We start from the raw sequence: 20,164 nt of genomic DNA on the forward strand, positions 1-20,164 counted from the left end.
AGCTGTAGTCCCGCGACCCCGCTGCGGCCCGGGGCGCCGCGAGGAGGCGAACTACAGCCCCCGGCGCGCCCCCCGCCAGCGGGGAGCAGCCGGCGAGACGGCGCGTGCGCGCTCCGCCCGACGGAGTTTCCGTTACTTTCCTCTCCCGTGGCGGTGGTAGCCCGGAGCCGCTAACGGGACGGCTCGGCGTCCGCAGCCGCCCGCGCCTCGCCTCTCCTCTCCTCTCCTCTCCTCAGCGTCCCCCTCGGCTCCCGCCGTGCCGCGGTACGGCCCCGCGCCGTACGGCCCCCGTGGCGTTCCCGCGGCTCCTCCCGCCGCAGCTCAGGCTGCGCCCCGCGGTCCCTCCCGCGGTCCTCCCCCCCCCCCCGCCCATGCATCCGTGCCGCTTTCGGTTCACCTTTCCGGGCGGCGGGTGGCGCGGCGCGAGCCCCGCCGCGATGTCTCCGGGGCCTCGGACGCGGCCCTTCGGCTCTGCACAGGAAATGCTTGACCTAGTGTGTCACCGGATCGCGCCGGCCTCGCCGCCGCCGCGCTGACCTGGCGGCTCCGAACGGCTCCGCGCGGGTGAGGCCCCTCACTGCGCTCCGCGCCCCCGGCAGGGAGCTGCTGCCTCGCCTCAGCGGGTGGCCGGGCCCGCCGCTGTGCCTCAGCCGTCCTCTGCCTCACCCAAATCCCGTGGTCCTGCTCCGTGTTGGTAGTGTCGCTTCTGCCTCACCGGCACATGTGTTTAGCGAAAATATTGTGTTAAACTGGTTACAAAGCAAAGCTGCGCTCCAGCTCCGAAGCTCCCTGCTTGAGACGACCCATCATCTCCCCTCTTGCGTTGGTTGCATTTCTGCGTACAACTCTTAGCGCAATATCCACTATCATCATAATTTGCCGAAGTTTAAATGATGCACGCGTGGCAGGGAAGCTGCTAACAGAAATTCACAGAACTCTAGCTCTGTGCTCGGCGTGCAGAAGATGGAGAAGCAGATTAGTGCTTTGTCACTTGTGCTGTTTGTAACGAACGTTTTTCATTTCCTTCATCTTATGCTCCTGGGGCCTGACCCAAAACTCGCTGCAGCTCAGTGGAGGCTTTCTGCTTACTTCACCCTGTTTTGCATCAAACCATTATGCAGTGCAGCTAATATGGTGTGTAACGAAGCCTGCGTTCCCACTGGAGAGAGTTCATTTGATAAACAATTAGCCTGAAGCCTCTCGCTGAAATCTGGAACTACTTTTAACCAAAACTATAGCAGCTAAGCGCTAATTCTGCTTTTAACTGGTTTCAAATGCTAAAAAACACCCTGGGACTTTTTAATGGAGGCTATTCCATGAATAGAGGATGTTCTTGCCAAAGTTCTGCACCAGATAACTGAGCAATCTTCATTTCCCTTTTCCTCCTGAGGTGGGACACCCACACACCGGCACTACAAACAGAGCTCGCCTCCACCACCATGAGTTCTGATGTCTAGCACAGCCAGGAGTCGTACTACAGAGTGTTCAAAGCTGCTCGCAATCTGAGTAACAGCCCCACAGCAGCCATTTATGGATGCTACCAGACAGACATTAGGAATTACCACAGCCACTGCGCAGCGATTATACTTCTTTGCAGAGAAGCTCGGCTTTGTATCATCCTGTGGGGTTGGCTCCATTCAATTTGCTGCCCTAAGCCGCATTATCTGCTTTTTCATAAATGAGAACAGAAGATGGATTAGTTAAAATCAATTTGTTATAGAACACGGGAAAGCATCCATCCAAAGCGAACAGTTCTAAGTATTGATGCAGCGGTACTTTCTACTAAACGAACACTCCTGAAGCCTCCGAAAATGTTCTGTTTGTAAAGATCTCTGAGCAAAACTCATCTGAGAGCAGCTCTGCATGTCAGCAGCTATATATAGAGAAGCACATACAGCTGTGTGCGTGCCCAGCGGAGTCTGTGTGCTCACGTAGCGCAGCATTACAGCAGCACCAGCCCCGGCTGTGCCAACTGACACAACTGCTCTGTTTTGAAATGTTTGCGACTCTCATAATTAGTGATTTCCTGTGGAATTCATTGAAGTCCTTCATCTTTTTCAGAGCCCACATCAGTCTCAGAGCTTGTTTTTGCCGCGGAGAGCTTTCCCTACTGAACCCAGCTGCACTTTACTAATTGCTATCTCCTATAGCTGCCGGATGCCAGGAAATATGGGTAACTTACGCTGTATTTATTTACTTTTTCAAACCCCATTTTTTTCATTCTAGATGGGTCACCGTTGGTAATATAGAGAAGCTGCATTTGGAACAACTGCTTTTTAACTCTAAAAACACATCCGTTTTTTTCCCGGTTTGAGATTACTTCTATAGCATTGTGTCAGCAAATGGAAAAAATATATTCATTTCTATGCACCAATCTGATATGCAGAACATTCATGTATCATCTATCTTGGTTACAAAGAAGGCAGTGTCCTAGGAGAGCTGACTGGTGCATTTGTCTGAGAAATTCCATAAGCCTATACCACCATGATTATTTTTCACTACTTTTGACACTGAGCTTGCATAGCAAATGTTCCTGTGCAAGATCTGCAAGATCCACTAGTGCCTGCAGAAAGAACTTTCCTTTCTGCTCCCCCCCCAACACCACCCCACACCCCGTTTATTTAATTGTTGCTGCAGTTCACGGTCCCTTTGCCCCTTACCTCTTGATATAGGAGAACTGAAAAGGATTTAGGAGCTCAAGTTTAGTTTGGATAAAATCCTGAAATGTGGACGTGCCTCTGAATTACCTCATCATCTCAGTTTGAGCCCTCAGCTGAACTTCGTCCTAACATCCACCTCCAAAGAAACAGTGAAAAGTTTAGTGCAGGCTACAAAAACATGGAACCATGCCTTCAATCAGCACAGCAGCTCAGGCCCTTAGGATGCACCAAGCCTTGGGCAGCCCAGGCCTTCGGGCACCTTGTGACACCAGCCACACCGCCCTTTGCTGCAGCTTGTGGGAGCCCCCCGCTGGTTAGGCTGCCAGGTGCTGGAAATCAGCCTGCACAACCCACCTCGGGCACTAAATATGAGCTGGACTGACAACACAACAAGGCACGTTGTGTTCTCATCTCCTCTTCTCGCCTGTTAGCTGCAAGAGCTGAGCCTCAGAAAGCACAGGCTTCATCCATGCCGCTGCTGCCAGCTGTGCTCCCAGACCTCAGCAGATGGCACTGTCACATCAGCCCGGGCGCAGGAGAGAAGCAGCTCACAGATTGTGTTTTCACAGGTAATGGTTGCTTTTCTTCCTATATACGTATATATTCTCTACATGACACCTGGCTACATCTATATGGTTTTCAAGTTAATAAACCCAATGACTAAAATACAGAGAGCTGCTAACCACTGACACCCTTCCAGTATGGTAGTATGGAGTAGGACTGAACAACACATTTCTCCTTTACAAATCACTGGAAAACAAAATGTTCATCACATATAATTTTTTTTTAACTTCTGTACAATTTTTTTCTAATGTAGTTACATAATTCTCTTTGCAGCTGTGACCTGGTATGACTTATGCTATGCTTTGATTTATTATTGTTTTTTGTTTCCTCTGTCTTCTGTGTATTGTGAGACAGGGAACTCTTTGGGAAATCAAATGGGAGGGCAGAGAGGTCTTCAGAAGTGCTAACAGGACAGGTTTCAGTGAATTGGGCAGCAGAATCACTGAGTACTGTCCCTATTCCTTCTCAGCTTCTGTGCTGAGACACCTAGGTCAATGACCTTGAGCAATTCCACTCGTATTTTAACAAAAGCCAATTCCCAGCTGCCACCACCCCCATGCCCCCTGCCTAAATACTCTGGTGCAAATTCTCCCTCTCATTTCACTCTTTGTACAGCTGCTCTGAAAGCACAGGAAGTGCTGCCGCTTCCCTCCCTCCCCCAGCTGTCACTGCAGGTACACGTATGCCTGTTCCTACCAACAGTGAGCACAGGACGGTTTGAACAATTGGAGTGGGGGAAAAGGGGGAAAAAAAGCTTAAGAACGTCCTGTTTGATCCCTTTATGAAACTACCACCAATATTTCCCCACTAAGCCATGTCCCTTAGTACCACATCTAAATGTTTCTTGAACGCCTCCAGGGACAGCGACTCCACCACCTCCCTGGGCAGCCCATTCCAACACCTGACCACTCTTTCGGAGAAGAAATTTTTCCTGATGCTCAGCGTGAACTTCCCTCAGATTGCTGTCACTTGGGTCGGTGGGCTTTTGCCTGAGAGGCTGCTGCCACTGTTTGTAACCCACCCTGCTCTTTCTTGGTGATGAAATGATTGCCTGTTTCTCCCTACCCAGTGGTGACTTGGTTTTACATTTGGAATGATTTCCTAACAAAGATAATGTATGGAATTCTGTGGGGAAAAATAGCATTCCTGTACACTAACTTGCTATTTCCCCATCTATGAAATCTTGGTTACAGCCACATTCTTGGCATCAGCTTACAAGGGTGCTGACTCAGCAGTAAGACTGTCAGCTGCAGCGAGTCCATCTGTCCACCGGGCAGCGGAGCCACCAGCTTTTCTAGGAAATCTGTGGATCTGGTTCAAAGGTCTGCAAATGGACAAATGGCTCTGCTTCCCTGCTATTAGCCTCACAGGCACTTTGAATGCTTACCAAACTGCGCTTTCAGGATGTGGTGTCTCAGAATGAGGCTGAAGAGCAGCAAGAGGATCGCTCCTCCTCCTTACTTTATTTCTGCCTTCATTTTGACTTTTTTTTTTCCTTTTGGTTGCATAGAATCATAGAATCACAGAATATCCTAAGTTGGAAGGGACCTGTAAGGATCATCGAGTCCAACTCCTGGCTCCGCACAGAACCATCTAAAAATGAGCCCGTGTAACTGAGAGTTCCTGTAGACACTCCTTGTACTTGCCCAGGACTGGGGCCGTGCCCACCACCCTGGGGAGCCTGTGCCAGTAGACACTGGTGCCAGTAGGCCCACCCACTGGTGAAGAACCTTTCTCTGATAGCCAACCTGAACCTCCTCTGAGGTTTGCCTGAGCATTAAGAGTAATGTAATAATTGGAGACTTTCCGTGGAATTTCTGTGATGCAAAGGTCAGATGTTTTGTACGAGAGTGCAGGCAAGGACAGTGATACCGTCTGACCTAAAGGACTCCTGTGCCGAGAAGCTCGCCTGCTTGTTTTCATCATTTTAATTGGCTTGTTGCGTTATTTCACCTCGGCACGTATTTTGCTTCGTAGAACCATAGAACCGCTTGAGTTGAAACCCTTAAAGGCCATCTGGTCCAGCTCCCCCGCAATGAACAGGGACACCTACAGCTAAGTCAGGCCGCTCAGAGCCCCGTCCAGCCCGACCCCTCCGAGCCTCCTGGCGGGGCCGCGGCCGGGAGGAGCCCGGTGCTGCCGCGGCCACCTCCCTCACTCCCTCCCTCTCTCCTTCCCTCCCGCCCAGCCTCCGGCGCTGCTTCCCCTGCACTGCCCGTCTCCTCCGCCCCGCCGCAGAGCTGGGGATGGCGGGGCTGGCCGGGGCGCTCTGCCTCGCCGCCGCCGCCGCCTGCCTGCTCCCGGCGCAGGGGCGGGCGAGCGACGCGGGCTGGACGCTGCAGAAGGTGGGTCGGGACGGGTCGGGTCGGGTCGGGTCGGGCGGGGCCGGGCCGCAGTGTTCTCTTCCGCCGCCTCGCGGGTCTGTCCTTTGTCCCTCGGCCCGCTGCCGGGGGCACCGCGCCGGGCGGGGTGGGCGCAGGTGAGGGGCGGCGGCTGCCCCCGCTCCGGGTACCGGCAGCGAGGCGGGGCGGGAGGCGCTCGGTGCCGTGGTAGCGGCTGCATCCCGCGGCTGCGCTCCCGGAGCCCCGTCAGACCTAACGCCGCTATGGAGTGAACGAGCAGCTCTTCCCGAGAGGATTCACGCTGAGCTGGGAAAAAGAGGACGGGATCGCGGTGATGCCTACTGCATAAGTATTTTGAAAGGATACAGTATTTCAATATCTTGTAGGGCCACACTGTATTATTCTTCATTTAAAACGCTGTGTGAAGTAGTGAAAAAAGAAGTCTTGGGATAATGCTTGAGGAAACAACGTGGTAAAGCCTCTGTTTCTCTGTGCAACTCTCAGTGGCTGATTACAAAATGCCAGCATAGCTTCTTAATGAACAAAATCACATGGAACACAGCTGATCACAGAACAGTGACTTCCATTGAATTAAAGCGTTCATGGGTTTCAAAAAGGAGAATTAGAGAATCACAGAATCGTATTCCTTTAGGCCCCGCTCCTGGGTGTCTGTAGGAGAGCTGCACTCAGTGCTCATCTGGAACTGCGGAGCCCCACTGACCCCACATGGTGCTCTCTGCACCCCTCAGCCACAGCCAGGACAACCTTCACACATTCCCAGTCACTCCTGTTCAGTCCTAGTTCACTTTCCCCTTGATATCATTCACTGCCCATTCAACAAAGGTTGTGGGTTTTAATTTTGAAAGCCAGGAGAAATGTTGTCATTATGTTCTACTTGTGTTATCTCTCTGTGTATGTATTTACACACAGTTATATATATACATATATATAACTTCTATCTAATATACAGAATCTACGTTCTTAAAATAGGTGCTGGAGTCCCTATCCATGCATGCCTGTAAGACTGTGTAAGTGAGGCAGACCTTCAGCTGTGGCAGTCAGTGCACAGCTGTGCAGCCCCAGCGCTCGCTTTGCAGCCCCCTCAGCCGCAGTGACACACTCTGCACTTCGTGCCACTGAACCTTCCAAGCTGCTTCCTCACAATGTAATCCCACCAACCACAGAACCATGGCACCCGAACTCCTTGGCCCCGGCAGGCACACCCACCAGGAACCACTTCCTCTTTCTCATCAGATTCTCAGCCCTTGGCAAATTCTGCTCCTTTCCCCCCGAAGGGAAGCATGAGCCAAAAGCTGGAGGTCTCGGGATTGCACAGCCCACTCCCTCTTGCTCTCACAGGGAGGAGGAACCAGGTCACAAAACTAGTTCTCAGGAGAAGAAAGCTTCCATTGGCACCAAGCCAGAAGGTTCTCAAATCAGCAGGATAAGCGCGGGCGGCTGGTAGAAGCTGAAGTCTCACCATTTGTGCAGCTTAGCACCGAAGGCTCAGCAGCAGCCTTGCCACAAATGCACTGCTCTGCTGCAGCCCTGCAGCGAACAAAGACTGAGCAATCCCAAGGAATGAGGCACTGACACACTTCGCTCCATTCCTCTTTTACTTCATGAACGCCTTTGTTACTCCTTTCATTTCCCAGATTTGAACATATTTCCACTATTATGAATGGGAATGTATTCCTTTCTTCTGAAGCATGTTCATACATTTGTACTATAACAAAAATGTTTCTTTGCAAAGTGATTCCGTGACCACAGCTACCAGGGAAGCTCTACTGCTATCAGCTGGACACCATTCAGCATCCTCACCAAGCCCTTTGCTTCTTCAGATGTCCTTCCTGCTCTTAAAGTGTGCAGTTCTACATTTCCTCTCTCCTCCTAAGCAGAGCAGTTCTGACAACACTTCCTCTTGCCTTTGCCTTTTCTATGTATATGGAATGGTCCTTACATGGATAACAGCTGGGAGATTGGAACGAGGAGAATTAAATGCTTAATGTATAGTCAAGTCCAGAAAATGGCTGTGCTGGTGCCTACTTTGCTGAGCACAGACAAATGAAGGAGGAAAGATGACAAGTTGTGAGGCAACAACTTTATTTTTTTTAAATCATATTTGTCTGTCAAGGTAATTAAGATAAAGGGTGATTACAGGAAGTGCAGAAGGTCCCAAGGTCAGCACGCTTGCTGACCAGGTAAGGAATGAGTTTCTGCAGTCATTTCAGACAGAAATGAAGTGATGCATATGAAGAAGCAGGGAAGGAGGAGGAATGATTTAAAAATTTTTTTGTTAACATGTTCGGTGCTGAAGTGAGAGTAAATGCATCTAAGAAGACATCAGCTCAATGCAACAGCAGCCCAAAAGCAACTCCACAGTTAAGCATTTGTAGGACAGGAAAGAATAAAATAGAAAATACCATTCTCCTATACTATAAGCTGTGGTTGTCTCCTGCTCCCGTTTCTCTCCCTTTCATTTTCTGAAAAAAAGATGAGGTACACAGGGTAGATTGAAGGATGGCAAGTTTGATCAACCCTGTACAGCAGTTCTGAGCAAAGCGTGAGAGAACACAGCAGGGTATCTCACTGAGAGAGGGAACCAGAAGGAATTCCCATTGACAGAAATATGGAATGGGTAGGATACAAATATCCTATGATAGTACCTATCATGTGTATCTATGAAACCAAGAGTGGCTCAGGAAGTTCCTGAGAAGACAACAGCTGGAGTCTGAGTAGGTTCAAACCTGGTGCCCGAAGAGCATTTGAGATGTCCTTGGATTTCCCGCATGGCATTCAGCTGCCGCTCCAAAACATCACAAGGCTCATCCGTGATGCATTTGCCAGCCCCACAAAGATATGTCAGGTCATCTGGCAAAGATATTCTAGGTCATCTCAGATACAACCAAAGGATCATCCCTAAGCAAGAGAAAAGAAGCCAGAGCACTTGGGAATTAGCTAGCACGACCGGCTGTCATCATGGGAGAGAAGTTGCCACTTCTGTGGTTAACCCAAGGCTAACAACACTGATGTGTATCCTATCATGCTCTGAACGAGCTGCATTGCACCGTGCAGTCACACCAACACCACCACTGCAGGCAGAGCCACGACAGCTCCACTCTTCTGGGACTGAGCTGGCTGATGCATTTCTTCACAGTGCTGTGCCCCGTAATGCGGGCAGACCATAAAGCTAAACATTATCGCTACTAAAATAAGGCTTGCCAGGTTCATCACAAAGAAATCTTTACTTGAAGGAGGCACGGTTGGGGACATGACTGTAGAATATGTATAATTAAGATAACAGAAAAGAGAACCCAGCAAAAGGTTGAGTTTGGTTAGCAGGTAAACATTTCTCCCATGTTCTTAGTATTAGTTTATTTTATACAGAAATCAGAGCTAGAAAAGCCACAGAACCTAAAAATGTCTTTTTTTAAAATTATTTTTGTCAGAAAACCTTTTCTTAAAATAACTTCGTCAGTAAACCAAAATAGCCCCTTATACTGAAGTATCATTTACCGTAATTCTGAAGAAAACTATGGTTAAAATGTCCAGTAATATGGTTAAAATAGTCCGGTTGCAGCAGTCTTTCCTTTTTCTCTACAGTATTCTCACCAACCAAGTATTTTACATTCTGATGCTATCCAAAAAGTTGCGGAAAAAACAGATGTTACTGAAATGTGGGAGAACGATTTGCGCCCCATCCTGATAGAAAGATACCCAGGATCACCAGGAAATTACGCCGTACGGCAGGTAATGAAACAGTCCTGAAAGCCTCTATGCACACCTGTTCTTTATATTCTGGTAAAGCCTTTAGGGACCACAGAGACATGTTCCTCTCAGGCAGTAGATGAACCCGATCCTCATGTTGGTGTAGACTGTGCAGTGCCTACAAGATACAGCCTGCACTTCAGCTAGCATTACTTCCCAGGGCTGCATGGCTAGAGGAAAGATTAACTTCAGGTTTCAAATTAAGAAGCTCACCCCAGGTCTGGTAACCAAAGTACAAAACCAAGACAGTGCTTGTCTATTTCCTCACATGAACAGGATTTTGGTGGTTCAAACATCTGGAATCCTATACGCCCCCACTCTTTTTCTTGGAGAGGTTCTGATAGTGCTGATTCATCCATCCAGGGGAGCCTAAGAAGTATCAGAGAGGCCCACGCTGGCGGGCAGCCTGGATGGGCAGCACAGCAGTGTGGTTCTGCTGGGCTAACACAGCCATACCATACTTGGTCCCACGCTGGTGAGAGCTCCAGCGTGTTGTGCTTCAGCCACAAGGTTTCAGCATGAGCAGGCTCTCACGGTGCAGGCATCTCCAGGGTTGTGTGCCATAGCCACTCCTACTTACATCAGCCAGTCCAGAAACTGAAGCACTGGCACGGTCCAGTTCACTAGAAGGCATTTACAACATCTCACGAACCATCATCTACCCTTTAGGAAACGACAGCTCCAAGATACCCCTAACTACAGCAAGCCTATTTGCCACTCTGCAAATGGTAGATGAGGAAAATGCAGCTTTTTTATGCTTGTTGTTTCTATAGATTTAGTTTTGTGGTTTCCTAGTGATACACTAGAAGGAATCCATCCGAAAGTGGAAAAAGTAAGAAAAAAAAGAACAAACACAAGGACACAGCCTGGAGTAGAAAACCACAAATTATGTTCTAAAAATGGATCATCCTGTTACAAGGTAACAGCACATATTGAAGTAGACTCCCACCAAAGGAAAAAAAAAATCCTCCCCTGAGGCATAGAAAAACATCAGACTCCTGGAAGGGACAGCGCAGTTCCAGTCATAGATAGCACACAGTGGGAACTTCACCTGGGCTTACATACTCCTCTTCATCCATAACAGAAGTCCTTTGCTCTGCCTACAGATAGCGGGTAGACCATATGATGCCGTAAAAGCTTCCAGAAGGTGACCACAATCAAAATGGAAGTTTGTTCTAGCACAGAATTTATGGCAGCATTCTCACTGACTTCACTGAGAGCTGGACAAGTCTTCAAAGTCTATTTTCTTTGTCCCCTTAGTGGCTTTTGCTAATGTTTATTTAGAGAGAGAGGAATCTGCCTTGAAGAAGCACTCTAGGGACCCATAAAAATCAGTTGCTCAACAGAGATGGCCCTCTAATAAGAGCCAGTCAGAACTCTGTACTAAGTGCAGCCCGGGTAGTTAGATTTAATCTCTTTAGCATGAAGCTACCTAAAATGAATCATCCTTTATTTAGGTTCGCTCTGTCAATTTTTTATTATTTTATTTATATCATTTTTAAGACATTCTGAAATGCTTCATTTATTCTGTATCTGACAGGTATCAGACTGTCTTTTATAGCCTTGCAAGCAACTTGTGCCACTTGAAAGGCAGTTTTCTCTTAGAAGTTAAAAATAATAATAATTTAAAAAAAAACCAATATTTTATTTATGGAGTCTATACATAGCAATTGCCAAAATAGCCACAAGTTCTCTGCAGCCAGTTTTGACACTCACAGACACAAGTGAGTGTATGTTTGAATAGGCAAACCTTGTCTCTATCCTGGTTACCCCTGGAAAAGTCTGGCTTGGAGACTTCAGAGGCCAGCACCTCAATACGTCGTGTTGATGGGCGATCACTCTAAGTGCTCCCAAGACTCCAACTACAAGGGACAAAATGGAGAGATGGAAAGTGAGTGGGCTGGTCAGAGGGTAGGCTAAGGCAGAGAGGACGGTGCTTATTTTATTTTATACAGTGACATGATTATTATCATTTTTGCTATAAGAGTAATCTATTAAAAACACCAGAAATAAGCTTCAGTGCCACTACTGCTAATTAGCTACTGATAATTTGTCTGCAGTATCTTTTCTCCAGCAATATTCAGCTGATATATATATATATATATTTAATTGCAGCACATCAAGCAGCGCCTTCAAAGGCTACAGGCTGGCTGGGAAATTGAAGAAGATACCTTTCAGAAGTACACACCCTATGGTTATCAAACATTTTCAAATATCATCAGCACTCTCAACCCCTCTGCAAAGCGCCACCTGGTCCTTGCTTGCCACTACGACTCAAAGTTCTTTGGCCCACAGTGGCACGGGAGAGTGTTTGTGGGAGCAACCGACTCGGCTGTGCCCTGTGCCATGATGCTGGAGCTGGCACGTGCCCTGGACAACAAGCTTCAGTCCATCCAGGTAATTGGCTTGGTTTGTTCGCATGTGGTTTTGCAACAGCAATAGACCTGAGGGCATTTTCATGCCCTCCCCTTTGGCCTGTGTCTGATTCTCTTGTCACTGTGCCTATAGGAAAATTCCCATTGTATTCCAGAGGAACTGAACAGAGATCTGTACCTACTGCTTTAGCACATGGTAACATTAGAAACTCACATGCAAAGCGTGAGTATCTTATATACACTATACAAAAGCAATTTACACATGGAAAACACATTTAATAGACTTAATGAGATATAATTCTGCTTTATGCGTAAAAAGCACAGAATCCTATCCAGACGTTCCTACCCTATTGAGTAAAGCACTAGGTTTCTTTCTGAATGTTGCATTTTTAAAGTCTCCCTGTTGTACTGGGAGGCAGCTGAACTGATTGCTGTGCAGGAGTCATGTATGGGCCCACAGCTCATAACAACTTCAACGTTTTCTTCCTGTTTTCCTTTATCAGTTTTAATCGTTTATTTATTAGATGAACGGCAGCAATCTGAGTAGGGGAATGCAGACAAGTAACACGATCACGTTATCAGTCTCTGATCACAGGAAAATTTGCTTCCAGGCACTACCACTGCTGGGCACAAAAATCTCTCCGAGCTATTTCACAGACTTACGAGTGCCATCTACCGGCTCGGTAATTACTACTTACAGAACACTCCCCAAACGCCAACAGATTTCCACAGGAAGCCTTCTCAAATGCTTTGCAAGCTATTGGAATGCACTCTGTTCAGGTATTGAGACTGGCAGTTGTCTCCAGGACTGATCTGGTGCCTTCTGACATTAGAATATTTAAAAATTGAAAGATTAAGGATATGCCACGGGCTTTAGCCACAAAATGAAGCACTTCTGTAAACACATGCAGACTTCATTTAGAAGCTTCATTTAGACTAAGTTCGCCTATTACTTATGGAACAACCGGTATGCTGATTTAAAGATTGGATTTTTTGGCAGGTAATACATTATTTCCTGATTAAGTTTTCTTTAAGATGACAGCACTTGACAGAAAAGCAATCCAATTACTTTGCACAGACCATCACTCGTACAGCCCATTAACAAAATATGCTTTGGGACCCATTTGCTTAATCCATTAGCAGTGACCTTTTTGCTCTGCTCACAGCAGCGTAACAGTCTTTGGTATGCTTTCAGCCAAATCTATTTATACTTGAAACTGTGATCTTTATCCTGATGTTTCTTCAGTTATACAAGAATAAGCTTTAAAATTATAAGGGCAAAGAGATCTCTTTACATTATCCAGATCTAGGAACACGTTAAGCAGTAATAATAATTACAAGTACTGCTTTCTAAAATTCAGATGGTATTAACACCATTTCCTCCAAAACATAATGCAAAACAACTACTATCAGAAGAGCTCTGTCCCGTGCTAAGGACAAAGGGCAGCAAGGCAGTGCCATTAGAAAAATCCATTCATCGCTGTGAGCGTAATCAATAGTCATCTTGCCTACGTGAGCGACATTTTATAGAGGTTTGTACTCTATTGTTTGTATTGGATCAGCTCCAGCCAGTTGGGAACTGTGGCCATTACAGGACATGACCGCTGCCAGTGACCCCACCTTTTTAACCACATCATGCAATTTCACTTGAAGAAAAAAATATTCATAGAGGGGTTAAAATATTCACAGCAACTGCCAAGATCACAGTTCCCAGCGCTGTTCGTATAGTGGAGCTGAGCCGGGTTGAGCCATGCTGTATGTTATTAGGAAACGCTGCCAGAGCAAACAAGGCTTCAGTTAGTAAACAGAGAAAAAAAAAGTTCCTTCTGCCTTGAGAAGGAATTTCACACAGATGCCTCCTTTGTGACCTTAAATACATTAATCACATACATATTCTCAACAGTTTTCATTGTTGTGATTATTGCTGGTGGCCAGAGAGGAAGGGCGCACCTACTCCTCTCTCTTTGGTTTCAGGGTAAATTTACCTGGGTGGCTGTAAGTCTCCCTGAAGGAGAAGAAACGATCATTCTCATGACTGACTGCTCTTTGTCCCTCAGTGAATCATGAACCTTTCATAACTCACCTCCACTGATGCAGAATTGTAGCAGGAATACTATTCCTTTGTGGCACTGTCACACAGTATTAGCGCTCACCTCAGGTGCTGTTGCTGATATGTCTCCTCTGCTGTTTGAAATGATGTCCTGGTTTTGCAGACCTGTCTCAAAATACTCAGTTCACATCCGCTAAAGTCAGAAATAAAACTTTCAACCAGAACCAAAAATCATGCCAGGCTGGGGATGTGTCATTACTAGATTAATAATAATAACTGATCGCTACCACTATGTCACCATGACATGTTTGAGATTAATGGCCATAGGAAGGCTTGCATACGGTACCCTGAAGATGCACCCGTACCAAAGGGGCTTATCTGACTGCAGTATTCCTCCTTTACACAATGCTCTGGCCAGAATCAGTTCTGTCGCCTTTTACTTCTTCCAACAGACGAGCTCAACATCAAGACCAGACCTTTCACTTCAGCTTATCTTTTTTGATGGAGAAGAAGCTTTTGTCCGGTGGTCCCCTTCTGATTCTCTCTATGGATCTCAACACTTGGCTCAAAAAATGGTATCTACTCCACATCCACCAGGTTCAACCACCACAAATCAACTTCAGGGCATGGTAAGTGTCTTCACCTCCATAATGAGTAATAGCAAGCTGCAATTCTTTAATATTCTATTAAGCCAAATTCCCAAGAAACCAAGAACCTCACCTAAATTAATTGGGGCAAACTTGTTGAAAATTTAGACATGTTAAAATACAGAGCTGGCAAGAGCTTTTCAGGTGGACTGCACAGATCTTCTCAATTGCAAGTATGAGGAGTTATAGAAAAAAACCTACAATATTCAGATTAACTACAGTATAAACTGGGGACCTACCTCCTCCAAAAGAGATTGTTCAAAGTGAACAGTAAAGAGTACAGAACTCATATGATTCTTTGAAAAAAAAATCTCCCCTAGCTCAGCCTTGGTGTCAGACATCTCAGAGTTATAGCAAGCTCTCTGGGTTGCCCTTTGATTCCTACAAACATTTTGTCATCTCCTCCCTTCTGGTTTCCCAACTCATTGCTCAGCCACTTTCCTTCAGTCACTCTATCTTGTGACTCATGTCTTTCCCTTGACAGATGCTGTTCTCCAGGGAAGAAGTAATTTCCTCTTTTTTCTCCCCATGTAACATAGTCTTTCTTTTAAAGGGATATAACAGAGATTGTAAACAAAGCAACAAAGCCTGTGTCAGAATGAGGACCGGACAAACAGTCTGTCCCCCTCCTCCTCTGAAAGGCAGCAAAATGCATTGGGTTTGAGTAGGGCTCAGCTAATGAGTTCTTCTCAGGCACTGTGATAGAAAAGCCAGATCTTTGGCAGGAGCTATCAAAGACCCAGTCATGATCTATGCAGTAACCAAGAGGTTTCAGTGCTGCTGCTGGTGGTGGTGATGGGTAACCTAAAGAATTCTTTGTTAAAAATTCTTTCTTCTGTAGGACCTGCTGGTACTACTGGATTTAATTGGTGCACCAAACCCCGTCTTCCCCAATTATTTTCCAAACACTGTCCGATGGTTTCAAAGGCTTCAAGCAATTGGTAAGGAGAGGGGCAAGGGCTCCTGATTAATTTGAAAATTTAGGATATAATTTTCAAAGGAGAAAGCCACGTAAAATTACATTACTTTTCTGGTTTACAGTTCTAATATTTATTAATGCAAGTGTTAAATTTGGTGCATCTTCAATATTGATATCTTCATACAGGTTTAATTAATAAAATTACTATGATTCACAGACACTTGGAAACCATGATTCTGATGGCCGCTTTGTGACTCTTGAGATCCACTTCGCTTCTTTTAGTTCTCACTTCTGTAAATCAATGGTAACAGCACCAGTCTTGGGGTCTTCCAAGTACTAAACAAATGCAAAAGACAGCCACCAGCTCCTTTTTCTTCTTCGATAGAAAAAGCTTCCACAAGAGAGGAAAAATAGTTCATGTGTGCTAATGTGCCTCATACTGTCCAAAAGCTCTAACAGTCACTTCCCTTTGTGAATTACAGAGCAGAAGCTACACAGCATGAATCTGTTGAAGAATCACCTTGATGAAACACAGTATTTCCAGAATAACGTACATCGAGGCTTGGTTGAAGATGACCATGTTCCATTTTTATTAAGAGGTACTGGCAGTTCTAATATGTCTTTTAAAAGACAAGTTCAGTAACAAACGCTCCATTTAGTAGATAAGCAGATGCATATCAACTTGTTTTTTCCAGCCTATTTGCTCCAGGTTGAGGCTTCAAAATCCAACGTTACGCAGGCTGAGTGATAGCTTTGAAACACACAGAGAAAAAGCAGAGATAGATAGAACCATCCTTACCATCATTTTGTATGTGCATAGCTCCAATGGCATAGAAATAATGGAAATTTCTGCCAGCGGTACAGTGTTCCACAAAGATGAGTAACTGATCCAATGAGCTATCGCTACACAGCACACCAGCCAGCTGGTTACCATTTCTAGAAGCAGCGAGACACACTCAAGGGCTGCATTTGCAAAGATCACGTAAGCCTCTAAAGACCTTTCGGCAAACTTACAGTAATGCTCATCATCACCTGTTTAAATTTGAAGGTACTGACTCCTGCAAAAGCTCACATATTCAAGTTAGACTCTTTCGTTTACTAGAGATTCCACAACTTGGAATTCTGAAAAAAAAGTTGAAAATTTGAAAGCTTGAGGGATGGGAAAGGTGCATATAGTGACCAGTGAGAATAGCAAAGGACACAATATGCCTAACGTGCATTAGGCACATACCTCAAATCTTCCCCACCCGAGATCTCTCCCAGCAGACACCTACACCACTGGCACCATGTTCTTTCTTTTCTTTTTTTTCTTTTGGGAGGTAACCAAAGAAAGAGAAAGCAGTTATGCTAGAGCTACCCATCTTGCACAGCCACAGGTTGGTGATTTAAGCTCTTGCCCAAGTGCAAGATGCGGATTTGATGTCTCCTCAGTTCAAGTACTCAGTACAGCACCTTCTAAACTAAGGTGAGCCACAGAAGGATAGCAAATATATCACATTCTTCTAGTTGAAGCTATCCATCGTACAGCAAGGACTACAATAGTTGTATTGCTAGAGAAGGACAAGGCAAAAAGGAAAGTAAGACTCAGCTTTGAACTTGTGTATCTACATAGGAAAAGGATGGAGATACTTCCAAATCCAGATCCTATGTTTACCATTGCTTGTGATCTGTAACTACTGAGTAATGCAGAATGAGCGTACAGCTCTGGAAGCAGACAAGAGCAGTCACACCTCTCCTCTTCTGAGTGAGTGCTCCTTTCACTTGAGCTGCACTTAGAATCTCCTGCTCAATGGATTTTCAGCTCCGTGAGTCCTTCATTTTTCACAGCAAAGAAGTGAAACAGGAAAGATGTTGGAGAGAAACAGTGCTCCACCACTGCCCTGAAAGAAGGATCAGGAAACAGCAGAACGAGTTAAATCCTTTCACCTAGAAGTCGCATCATGTATCAACATACTGGTGGCTTACATATATATATATATATATATATATATACACACACGCATACACATACACATAGAGTAATAAAATCCCTTAGAAGTATAAATCTTTTTATCTGAAGATAACAGTGGTTCTGTTTTCTGGGAGAAAAATACAGGCATCCAAATTTACCACTAAAGGAAAGGACTAAGAACTGCTTCAAAAAGGTGATGAATCCTAAAATTGACATAAGAACACAGTAACTGGGAGCTGCAGTGGTTTCTCTGCCCTTCTCCAGCTTCTAAACAAAACGTTAACCACTACGATGGATCGGATCCAGGAAAAACAAACAGGCCAGGTATCACAGTACAACTACTAGCTGCAGATGCTTTAAAAAAAAATAGTGCTTGAAGGAGGGTATCGATTTTAGGAAACAAATAGTGAAACACATGGGTTGTAGCCACAGACTTAACAACAAGACTGCAGAAGGACTGCAGTGGTATACACTCCTCTACAAAGTGAACTGAGTAGTTATCTGACTGTCATTAGGCGGTGATGTATCAACTTAACAGAGGTTCTCCTGTGTTGTTTCCAAATTCCACTTTGTTTCTCGTAGGGGTTCCAGTCCTACATCTGATCCCATCCCCTTTTCCTGAAGTATGGCACACCATGGAGGACACTGAAGAAAACCTTGACCAAACCACTATTGAGAACCTCAGCAAAATCCTCCAGGTCTTTGTACTGGAATATCTAAACCTGTGACAGACATCTTGGCTGCAAATCATGCTCCATTTTGAATGTTGTTTGCCCACCTTCACTTTTGCTATTTAATTACATCAGAGAGCACTGAAACAAAGCAGAATACGGTGATAGCTCTTTGATTACTGATTCTGTTGTTCCTGGCTCAACATTCCATATAAATAAATGATGGCATTAAATAAGAACTAGTTTCAGCCCAGAAATATTGTGATCTTTCAACATCTTACCTCTGAATAAACCAAAATAAAATTCCAGAATTTTCCCACACAGTTATCACTGTTTTTATGTCACACATTAAGATCCCAGCAGGAAATGCCTCCACACGTGTTCAGCTCCAGTTTTTTTTACAGAGTGTTACCAACTCTGGCAGTCTTCAGCAACGGAAATTTGTAACACATTATCAAAAAAGGCTGAAATCACATTAAAACAAACTTCGCTCTGGGCTGAACCAAATCACATCATTGTGAAATCAGCTGCTAGAACTCCTGACACATAAAAGAGATTGATTACTCTCTCTGTTCTCTCCTCTTCTTCACTGAAGGGGAAGGCTGCAGGGCCACCAGGAAACAAAGACATAGCACAAAATCAATTTTATCCCAATTGTGCCCGGATACTTTTTGATGGAGAAGCGTTGTGGGGAGTGAGAGCAGCAGGGAGGGCTGTGGCGACTTCAATTGTGCTTCAGCTGCACACAGAACAGGAGCTATGTAGGAACAACGACCAAACTCAAACAGTGTTTGTGCACCTCAGAATCATTCACAATTTGACTCAAAATAATAGGAAAACTGTTTGTAATATAGATTACATCAGAAGTAGCCAAACTATGAACGTGATCATTTTAGAAACTGCAGTTTTATGTAGGTATCATTTTAAAAGCAAAGTGCTATCTATAAAAACTGAAGTAAGTACAGGACTGAGAAGATGACATCAAAAACCAGGACAAGCCACAGCCTCTATCAGAAGAAGATACTCACCACTCTAACAACCTCAGCTTGCACATTTCTTACTGGAATTGTTCAGTACACTTAGTGTAGCACTATGGTGGCACAAATCTACCTGTAACAACATCAGTTAAAAGGAGAAGCCAGAACAACAGTATTCAAAAGCTACCTACGGAATTGTGGCTTCCTGTGGGGAGAAAAAGATGAGGACACCTGAAAAAAAATCAAACAATATAATAATCAATCAATCAATCAATCAAGCTGGTAGAAGATAAAGTCAGTATTTCCCTGTTTCAAACTTCCACCATTAGAAAGTTCTATCCTGGACACAGAGGTTTAGAAAAGGAAATAAGCTGTGAAGCTGTAGGCACATCAGATGTAATTTCTGTTTTAGTATTTTACCATTTTCCTAAAGCAAAGATTTCTGAATCTAAGTGAAATATTTACATATGTATTTCAAAGTTCCAATAGAAACATGTATTTACAGCAATGCAAATTTGTTAAATGCTACTATTATGCAACAGCCTGAAAATGAAAATTGATCTGTCTTTGGTGCTTGGGATAAAGCAAAAAAAAGCATTTTATGTTTCCCATTGTTTTCCTGTTTGTGAGAAATGTTTCTGCTGTGTATGAAAATTCCAAAGTAGAATACAAATAAAGGTCTAAAAATGGGTCAGATGTGTTTCTTTCCAGTTAAATATAACTGCACATTCATATGAGTACATCAAAGTTACTTGAACTATTTGTAATCATAATCTCTTCTTCAGCCCCTCATATTAAGATTATAAATAGCCACCTTCTGTAACTGGAACACACTGAGCAATGTAAGTAAACAAAACAGATTGCAACATAGCTATATACAGAAATCTGAGACAAGAGTTTGTGATTTTAGGTACTTTGTGCTTTGAAAAATTCATGAGGCACGTGCAGCGCACACTGCTACTCTGGTTCTTCAAGAATTTGAAGGTTAACTTAAAATGGGCCTCATTAAGAAACATGAGACCCAAGGGTTGTTTAAACTGGGGAAAGCCCAGTTTTTTTAAAATCTGTTACAGTGAGTTGAAACTGTATTGTAATGATGCAGCTTGAAGCAATTGTCCAGCACGCCAATACTGTCAGAAGCTCCTAACTGCCTGAGCGTGCCATTCTCTTCAGTTCACTCAGTTCAAAGAAATGACATAGGGGTTGCTGTAATAAGATTCAGTGGTTCTCAACACAAAAA

General features: G+C 44.9%; 2 protein-coding genes across 3 annotated transcripts in view; one reads left to right on the forward strand and one right to left on the reverse strand.

Moving 5' to 3' along the window:
• PRKD3 (protein kinase D3) overlaps positions 1 to 491 on the reverse strand; it is a 42,555-nt gene extending 42,064 nt beyond the window's left edge. The window contains exon 1 of the mRNA XM_021390727.1: positions 398 to 491. The gene's annotated coding sequence lies outside the window, so the exon portion shown is untranslated. The remainder of the gene's footprint in view (positions 1 to 397) is intronic.
• Positions 619 to 18,266, forward strand: QPCT (glutaminyl-peptide cyclotransferase). Of its 2 annotated transcripts, XM_021390738.1 has the most exons (9): positions 632 to 2,173; positions 3,092 to 3,229; positions 4,418 to 5,569; positions 9,170 to 9,316; positions 11,450 to 11,731; positions 14,212 to 14,388; positions 15,248 to 15,347; positions 15,808 to 15,924; positions 17,859 to 18,266. In XM_021390738.1, exons 3-9 carry the CDS (start codon positions 5,471 to 5,473, stop codon positions 18,002 to 18,004), a joined length of 1,068 nt encoding a protein of 355 aa, XP_021246413.1. In that variant the 5' UTR covers positions 632 to 2,173; positions 3,092 to 3,229; positions 4,418 to 5,470; the 3' UTR covers positions 18,005 to 18,266. The 2 variants fall into 2 exon arrangements, with proteins under 2 accessions (XP_021246414.1, XP_021246413.1); XM_021390739.1 differs by lacking the exon at positions 17,859 to 18,266 and adding an exon at positions 16,021 to 17,849 and having other exon boundaries at positions 619 to 3,229.

This window comes from Numida meleagris, chromosome 3, assembly GCF_002078875.1.
Source record: "Numida meleagris isolate 19003 breed g44 Domestic line chromosome 3, NumMel1.0, whole genome shotgun sequence".
NCBI classification, from domain to species: domain Eukaryota; kingdom Metazoa; phylum Chordata; class Aves; order Galliformes; family Numididae; genus Numida; species Numida meleagris.